General features: G+C 39.6%; 1 protein-coding gene across 4 annotated transcripts in view; it reads left to right on the forward strand.

Annotated features, from left to right (window-relative positions):
• The first annotated feature begins 239 nt into the window (after window positions 1-239).
• USP45 (ubiquitin specific peptidase 45) overlaps window positions 240-9,407 on the forward strand; it is a 57,219-nt gene continuing 48,051 nt past the window's right edge. For 2 of the 4 annotated variants that reach the window (XM_006777230.2, XM_006777232.2), the window contains exons 1-2: window positions 242-322; window positions 4,408-4,517. In XM_006777230.2, the coding sequence (XP_006777293.1) occupies window positions 4,418-4,517 (100 nt within the window). In that variant the 5' untranslated portion in view covers window positions 242-322; window positions 4,408-4,417. Of the gene's footprint in view, window positions 323-4,407; window positions 4,518-9,407 lie in introns of all 4 variants that reach the window. The other 2 variants (XM_006777233.2, XM_006777231.2) reach the window with 2 other exon arrangements.

Below are 9,407 nucleotides of genomic sequence, written 5' to 3' on the forward strand. Positions count from 1 at the left end.
CTCCTCCACGACGCATTTCCTCCAAAGAAACGGGGGGTGTTTGTGTTCGTGACCGGGGGCCGCGTGTCTACAGGGTCTCTGGCTGCAACGCGCAGTGTTGGGAGCTCTGGAGACGGACTGCCTGGGTCCAGATCACCCCCCCCCCCACACACACACACATACTTCCTGGCTCTGGGAACCCTGCCCGTCCCTTAATCTCTGTGTACCCCAGTTTCTTCAAGTGTAAAATGGGCGAAATAATAGTACCCTACCTCATAGGGTGGTAGTGCGGATTCCCTGGGCTTAGACGTGCTTGGAAGCGAGTGTGCTGCTCAGTAAAACTGTAAGTGCTGTTCATCTCCTTGAGCCTGGAATCTAAAAGGAGAGTTGTGTCCCAATTTCCCCTCCCTCCCCCAACCTGGCCTCCCGCCGCTGAAAATAATTGCCCAAGAGTAAGAAAAAGAATTTTTTTTTAAAGAATACGGCTTTTATTTTGCATAACCTGCTTTTAAAAAATTAAACATTCCTAAACAACTTAGTAGTACATCCTACATTAAAGAAAAGAACAGATGTTAGAGTAATGCTGAAGTTGAAAACTGAGAAAGATGGTCCGAAAGCATTTGTGCTGAAAGGAGCATAGTAGGCCTGGGCTTGCTGTCTTTTTAGAAAGGCTCCTTCCTGCAAGATTAGCGCTTGTTTGGTATCTGGCAACAATATGGTTTATGCTTTATAATATGGTTGCTCTGAAGTTATCAGCTCCCATCAAAATCCTGGGCCTGCGAGTCTGTAATGGGCTCCCCTGGGCAAAAACATTGCACAGACATTTTGCTGGATTTGATTTCTTCTGGGAGGGAGAGAACATAAAGAAGCCTACACATGGATTCCTCCAGCCTTTGGCTGTATCTTTTTCCATTATGATGAGGCGGTATTTTCATACTACATTGCCGTAGTAAACGTGAGCTATGAGTACAACTAACTGCTGTATATGCTGAGTTTTGTGAGTCGCTCTAGTGAATCTCCGAATGTGAGGGTGGTCTTGGAACACCCCAGACACAATACTGATGATAGAAAGTATTTGAAGCTCTAGTAATTGGACTCGTCTCTTTTTGCTCTAAAGGGAAATTGAAAAAAAGAAACGCATACAGATAAGTGATTGCTGTCCAAAATGATTCTGTACTAGTATGTGTAGACATATTGTATATGTCAGGAAAATCACTGGAAATTGACATTGCCAAGTTAAGTTTGAGTCAGTGTTTTTGAGAAAAACAAAAAAGTCTGTCTTTTACAGATTTTAGATAAAATACCCGGTTCTTTTTTGTTTTAATTTTTTTTAATGTGTTAATGTTCTTCTTTATTGAGAGTTTATCTGTGCATTCATGGGCCGCTTTTCCTGGATTCTTTTAGTTATGTCTACCTCTTTTTGGGGGACATCAACTTAACATAGTTGGGGGTAAATTTGTATGTTTGGGGGTGGAAAGATCAGATTTGCCATCTGATTATGTCTCTTTCAGTAAAGTAGAAAACCAGATTCTATTTTGAGGAATAGGGAGATGGAAGAGTTGGAGGTTTGGGAGAGTGAAAAAGGTTTCAAGTGGCTGTGTGAGGATAGATACGTTGACCAGAAAGAATAATAGATAATGGCATGTCTTCATGCATTTGAGATTGGGTGTGAATTTAGTGGACCCACTCTGCTTTCTTAGGAGACTCTTCCTGCCCATTTGGATGCAGACATTGAGAAAGTAGTTAATTGTGTTCATCTAGGATTGGGGTTTTGTTAGAGCAGTGATGTACTCATTCAGGCTATGCACACATATTCTGTTCTTCCTGGGAACACGATAAGACAGCATTCTTTGTATACGCTAACATCCCCGCTCTCTATGTCTACTTGAAATGAGTTGCCATCTGACTTGTTTTGCCCGGTAAAATATGAGCAGACATGACACCTGTCACTTCCAAGTGACGCTTGAGGAACCAGCACTCCCATTTGCCAGGTCTCCTTTTTCCTGCCCTGCTGCAGTGGTCCTGGGAGCACTTGTTGAGATGCAGCCTCCTGTAGCCCGGTCACTAAAGGAGAGCAGAAGTGGCTGGGCAAGGAAGCTGGAAGAACTCGAAGATGTGGTCCGAGAATGGAATACTTGGATTAGTGATTTTGCAGAGCAGGACTGTGGGGCTAAGCGGATGAGGAAGTGGGAGGTAAAAGGCAATCAGAAATGAAGTGGTCAAGGAACTCAGAGGCCTGTGCATCTCTGTGACCTTGAAGGCCTTCATTTTTTGCAGTTCAATATGGTGACCCTTGGACTTAAAGAAATTACTCATAAAATGACTCACAAAAGCTCCCTAACGTGGGACATTATATAACTAAATCAAGATTCAGAATTTATTACTGAGTTGAAAGATTCTTGCACCTTGATCAATAAAAGCAAATAAACAAATCATCATGAATATTACAGTGTAGCTTAGCCATGGAGCAGGGTGATACTTGGTAGGACTTAGGCTAAGCTACTTTAATAAAGACTGTAGCCCTGACCGGTTTGGCTCAGTGGATAGAGCGTCGGCCTGCGGACTCAAGGGTCCCAGGTTCGATTCCAGTCAAGGGCATGTACCTTGGTTGCAGGCAATCCCCAGTGGGGGGTGTGCAGGAGGCAGCTGATCAGTGTTTCTCTCTCATTGATGTTTCTAACTCCCTATCCCGCTCCCTTCCTCTCTGTAAAAAATCAATAAAATATATTTTTTTAAAAAAATAAAGACTCCAAAATATAGTGGTTTAAAAAAATCGCATAACTTGTATCTAAAATCTTTAGAATTAACTGAGTTTTAAGAAACTTAAGAGATAGAGTTAAATAAAACCATGAGGAAAGAGTCAAATTCAATGTGGGGTATTAGAGTCTTGCTATTCAAAGTGGACCCCCAGCACTGGCTTCCCATTGGGAGCTTGCGAAGGAGGCAGAATCTCAGGTCCTGTGACAGTCTTGTTTAATCAAAATCTACATTTTATTTGTTTATTTTTTAAATTTTATTTTATTGTTTAAAGTATTACAAGTAGTAGTACATATGTCTCCTTTTAAAATCTACATTTTAGCAAAACTTCCAGAATGACTCATGCACTGCCCTGATCTCTTAAAAAAGCCAGTGTCTTAGGAAAGTAGGGCACTGTTAACTTTCCATCTTTTATGGGAAGAACAGTTGTCAATTAAAAAGTACTAAAGCTACATAACCAATACAAAAGCCTTGATTGAATCCTTATTCAAAAAACCAGTATAGAAGACACTTTTGGGTCAGCGGAAGAAATTAAATATGTTAATTTTCTGAGATGTGATGTGATTATATAGGAGAATATTGTTATTCTTAAGAGATACATGCTGTCTGCAACATTCAGATAGTTCAGCAAAAACAAACATACAGCCCTGGCTGGTTTGGCTCAGTGGATAGATCATCGGCCTGCAGACTGAAGGGACCCAGGTTCAATTCTGGTCAGGGGCACATACCTGGGCTGTGGGCTCTATCCCCAATATTCTCTCTCCCTCTCTCTTCCTCTCTGAAATCAATAAAAATATATTTAAAAAAAAACACCCCAAAACAAACACAGGTATATATGTCTATATGCACATTGCTATTTAGATAAAATAAGTATGGCAAAATGTTTTAGTGGGATTTAGATAGTATATGGGTATTCATTATATTGTTCTTTTAATTTTTGTGGAAGTTTAAAACTTTTCATAATAAAAAAGTGGGAGCCAGGCCAGTGTGGCTCAGTGGTTGAGCATTTACCAATGAACCAGGAAGTCACATTTTGATCCTGATCAGGGCATGTGCCTGGGTTGCAAGCTCAGTCCCTGGTGAGGTGTGCAGGAGGCAGCTGATCAATGGTTCTCTTTCATCATTGATGTTTCTCTCCCTCCCTCTCCTCTCCTCTGTGAAATCAATAAAAAAATATATTAAAAAAATAATTTAAAAAAAATATAAAAAGTGGGGGAAAGGTAGAAACTTATTTCTCTCTCAGTAGCCTAGCACTAGGTCATACAGAAAGGTGGGGTGGTTCTACTGTGCTTGGCACATGGCTTCCATCCCTGGCCCATTGTAGCTTTACCAACTCCTACTATCTCCCTAGCTAGTGAGACAGACAGGGCAAGGGGAGCACCTGACTTAGAAGAGCGCTGGTTCCATTGATCAGAACTTTAGTTTTTCATTCACCTAGATAGCATATATCTCGGGAGTAGTCAGTAAAAGTCACATATAAAGTGCCATTTTATGTTGGTTTAATAAAGACTTTTTCATTCCAGCTGACTCTCCCCTCTTCCTCTGTTGATGTAGTAGATCAATTAAAATGGAAGTAATCTCAATTTTAATATGCATTGAGTATAATACATAAAATTTTATTTTTGAGGATTAAATTATATTCATATCCCCCCTCCCCCCCAACCTTTTCAGTAAATAACAGATGCGGGTGAAAGAGCCATCCAAAGTTTTATCTGAGAAAGCCAAAAGAAGTAAAAGGCCGACAATACCTCATGATGAAGACTCTTCAGATGACATTGCTGGTACGTTGTGACTGGCCTCCTAAATAGTGTTGCAGAAAAGAAATAACATACGTTTTTTATTTTATTTTTAAATTACAGTTTACATTCAATATTATTTTGTATTAGTTTCAAATGTACAGCATAGTGGTTAAACATATACTTTTAATTAATAAAATCTTTTCTCTTTGTTTTTACCATTTTCTGTGTAAACATAAAAATCAGCTTGTTTAGTTTCAAAAACTGCTGTTGGTATTTTTATTGATATTTTGTTTAGTTGATAAAGTAATCAGAAGTGGCTTATTTTTGTCATTGCCCTGTTTCTCATCGTCTATTAAAACCAGTCTTTACGTTGTTACAGAATTTACCAGGCGACTGGAAAATACTCACACAGGAGTACTCAGAGATACAGGAAAAACCCATTTATTTCCAGATGTACTAGTACCGTGACTTACGGGAGCCTGTTTCCAAATCCTGAGCAAACCAATATGGAGGAAGCTTTCCCTTTATACCCTTTGGTTTCTTTGTCCCCCAAATATGGATGGGACTTCCAGACCTTTCTCGGGCTTTGCAAAAAGCCCCATGTGTTGGGATGAAGCTGTGAGACCACACCTAAAGGCCTGGCCTGGCCATGGGCAATCTACGGCCCGTTTGAAATGAATAAAACTTAAAAAAAAGATCGTACCCTTTTATGTAATGATGTTTACTTTGAATTTATATTAGTTCACACAAACACTCCATCCATGCTTTTGTTCCGGCCCTCCGGTCCAGTTTAAGAACGCATTGTGGCCCTCGAGTCAAAAAGTTTGCCCACCCCTGCTATAGGCTAACAGGAATGTGCATTAGGGATACTAATTAACTCTGTACCTAGTTACTAAGGGCACATGCCTGGGTTGCAGCTTGAAACCCAGTGGGGGGCATTGCGGGAGGCAGCTGGTCAATTATTCTCTCTTATTGTTTCTATCTCTCTCTCCCTCTCCCTTCCTCTCTGAAATCAATAAAAATATCCTATATAATAAAAGGCTAATATGCAAATTGACCAAATGGTAGAACAACTGGTTGCTATGATGCACACTGACCACCAGGGAGCAGATGCTCAATGCAGGAGCTGCCCCCTGGTGGTCAGTGAGCTCCCACAGGAGGAGCCCTGCTCAGCCAGAAGCCGGGCTCATGGCTGGCGAGTGCAGCACCACTGTGGCAGTCCTAACGACCCCTCGGGGGATATCTGACTGCTGGCTTAGGCTCTAGCAGCTAGAGAGGGCCTAAGCCAGCAGTTAGACATCCCCCGAGGGGTCCCAGAGTGCGAGAGGGCACAGGCTGGGCTGAGGGGACCCCCCCCTCCAGTGCATGAATGTTGTACACTGGGATATATATATACATATATATACACACACACACACATACATATATACACACACACACACATATATATACATATACATACATATATATATGTAATGTTTTTAACATTTCCATTTTTACATGTTTTATAATCTGGATAATGTTTTAGGATAGCTAAATTATTGAATTGAAGAAAGTCTGAATTTCATCTTTAAATAGTCTCTTGTTAATATGGTTTTCTTCAGGGATTCTGATTATTCTTACGCTAACTCTCCTTTGCCTGTCTTCCTTCCATAGTTATCATTTTTTTTCTCAAATCCTCTAAAACTCCTCTTTCCTTTTCATTTTGCTTGCTGTTCTTATTTTTATCCTTTGGTGTGTTTTCAGCAGTCACCTTATGTACTTGAGTTTTGCCTTCATTTTTGTGGTTTTTATTATTTTTTTCTTCCACTTCTTTCCTCCTGAACTCTGCTAGTTACTTCCTGTTATTTTACTACTGTTTGTATTCTCTCTGCCTCTGTTTTGTGTTTTTATTTCCTGGCAGTGATTACTCTGCCATGATTTTTCATTTCCTCTCTTCTTTTATCTTATGTTATCTCAGCCTAGAATTTGCATTTTTTAATTTTTTACTTTGAATGCTCATTTTCTGATGTAGGGTTGACTTTCTTGGGCCAGTACGTTTTAGAATATTTATGCTGGAAGGAGGACCAGAGCACTGTTGAGACCTAACAAGAATTTTGTGTTTTGAGTCATGTAGCCTTTGCTTCTTTCCAACCACCAGGATTATGCAGCACTGTTGTTTGTTTGTTTTTGAATCCAAAGTATCTCTTCTTCCCAACTGCCATATAGAGACAAGTCTGTTTCTTGCAAATATGGCTGGCTTTGACCCCCCCCCCCCCCCCCCCCCCCCACTGCCCCTACTGAATTAGAAAGTCTCTACTTGTGCTTCTTCTGAAAACAAAATTGGATATAGGGGAGCCCCTGTTGGTGCAGCACAGAGATTTGGGTTTTGTTCTGTGCCTGCGAAGTATACGTCATTCTCTAGGAAAGCCACAGCTGCAGTGTTCTCTCTGCCTCCTGTGTGTGCTCCTGTTTGATCCCTGCTGCTTCAAGGTGGGGGCTCTCCCACTGACTTTGCGACTTGGATATTCAGCTGTATCCTGGTTTCACTGAAAATGATGTTTGTTACTTTTTCTTTTTTGTCCTTGGATATTTTCTGGGAGGAAAAAGAAGTGATTTTTATGCCACTATTTGCAAGCTGGAAGACATCCTTATAAAGTTTTTTTATTAATATTTAAAGTAGAAAACATGGAGATTTGGATTATTGTTTTCGATTTGTTAATGTGAAACAACTATAGACTTTAACACATTTTTATATTTTTATTCAGAAATCTCTAGAGGGCCTACTTGTCAGATGAAATTTAGATAATTATATGACTAAACAAATTATGGAAAACTGCTTATTAACACACAAGGAACTTTTTAATATTCCCCTCCCCCCAATATGGTTCCATTTAAACACTGGTTAGCTCTTGAAGGAAAACTTCAAGCTTTTAAATTTTCTTATATTTATAAAAAGTATATATGGTGAGACATTTAAAAGCTAATTGACTTAATTTAGGGGCCAGGGACTTATTTTAAAAATCTGACTAAGTAAATTTTAAATAACTTACTGGCTTTATCTAATAATTCATGAATTGGTTAGCATCCCACCTAGCAGACAGAAAGGAGCTCCAAAATGAAAGTCTTTTATAGGCAAAAGGGAGCAGGACAAGGAGGTTATACTAGCAAAAAGCAGGTTTGTGTGGCACGACCACTTTCCTTTAAGGCAGTGGTTCTCAGCTTTCCTAATGCCGCAACCCTTTAATACAGCTCCTCATGTTGTGGTGACCCCCAATTTCATTGTTACCAATTGAACATAATTAAAGCATAGTGATTAATCACAAAAACAATATGTAATTATATACGTGTTTTCCGATGGTCTTAGGTGACCCCTGTGAAAGGGTCATTCCACCCCCAAAGGGGTCGCGACCCACAGGTTGAGAACCGCTGCTTTAAGGGTCGGTGGGTGTCCTTGCAGATTATCTCACTAGTGCTGACCACGTAATTCCAGGTTGACTGCTTTAAGATTCCATTCCTGGTTTAAAATTCCTTTCCAGAGGCAGAAACTGTAATTAAGTTAGGAATTAAGAACTGAATTGGTGGCATGGGGCTTTGCATAACTGACTCCATTTTGGTCTTGTTGTCATTTTTTTTAACGTCTTTTATCTTGAATTCATTAACAATTTCTGTATTAGAAATCTGAATTATAGAATCAGAGAATGGTTAAGTTGTAACCTGACTAGATCCCATCCCAAAGATGATATAGGAGGTACGTGGAATGATTTTACTCTTAGAATGTTAAAATATAAAAGCAAACAAAACAATGGCATGTGGTAAAACCATTTCTAGGTTTTGTTTGACAATGGAAGAACATCTTTATTTTTTAGGAAAGACTAAGACTGTCACCTTGGAATTCTATATCCAATGAAAATGTCATTTAAAAACAAAACCAAATTGGTTTTCAACCAAAGAAATATTTAGAGAATTTTTCAAAAGAACTGAACTGCTGCCCTGGCTGGTTTGGTTTGGTGGTTGGAGCATCAGCCCCTGGGTCATGGGTTTGATTCCCAGCTGGGAGCGTGTGCCTCATTTGTATGTTCTCTTTGAAGAAGTGCCTATTTAGGTCCTTTGCCCAGATTTTAATTGGATTGTTTGTCTTCCTTTTGTTAAGTTATATGAGTTCCCTGTATATTTTGGAAATTAACCCCTTATCGGATGTATCATTGGCAAATATGTTCTCCCATGTAGTGGGATCTCTTTTCATTTTGTTGGTGGTTTCTTTTTCTGTGCAGAAGCTTTTTGTTTTGATGTAGACCCATTTGTTTATTTTCTTTTTAGTTTCCTTTGCCCCATTTCTAGCCCATTCGCAGGTTTTGAACTTGAGTGATTATTTATTCGTCCCCCACCACACACACCGAACCGCCCTTTTTTAATGGCATGCATCCTTGTTTTTCAAGCCTACGACTTCAGACATACTTTAGATATAGTTCAAACATACTCCTTTATGTCTATTCTTATAATTTGCTCTTGGTGTAAAATGAGTTTTAATCTTTTACCAGATTTATATATTATTTCTGTTAAAATTATATTTTATTATAAGTAACTTGTCAGGCCCTAGCTGGTTTGGCTCAGTGGATAGAGTGTTGGCCTGCGGACTGAAGGGTCCCAGATTCAATTCTGGTCAAGGGCAATGCCTGCGTTGTGGGCTCATTCCCCAGTAGGGGGCTTGCAGGAGGGCAACTAATCAATGTTTTTCTCTCATTAATGTTTCTATCTCTCCCATTCCCTTCCTCTCTATAATCAATGAAACATTTTCTTTAAAAAAATGGATGTCAGGGTTTGTTGTAACTGCTACATATTATTGTTTTGAAAGCTTATTGCTTGAATCTGGTCATCTAATTGCTAGCACTACGTTCTTTAGATGGTAATGTGAATGTTTAAATTACCTCTTTCCCCCAAATCTTTGCCCCA

Source organism: Myotis davidii, unplaced genomic scaffold (genome assembly GCF_000327345.1).
Source record: "Myotis davidii unplaced genomic scaffold, ASM32734v1 scaffold68, whole genome shotgun sequence".
Classification (NCBI taxonomy): Eukaryota; Metazoa; Chordata; class Mammalia; order Chiroptera; family Vespertilionidae; genus Myotis; species Myotis davidii.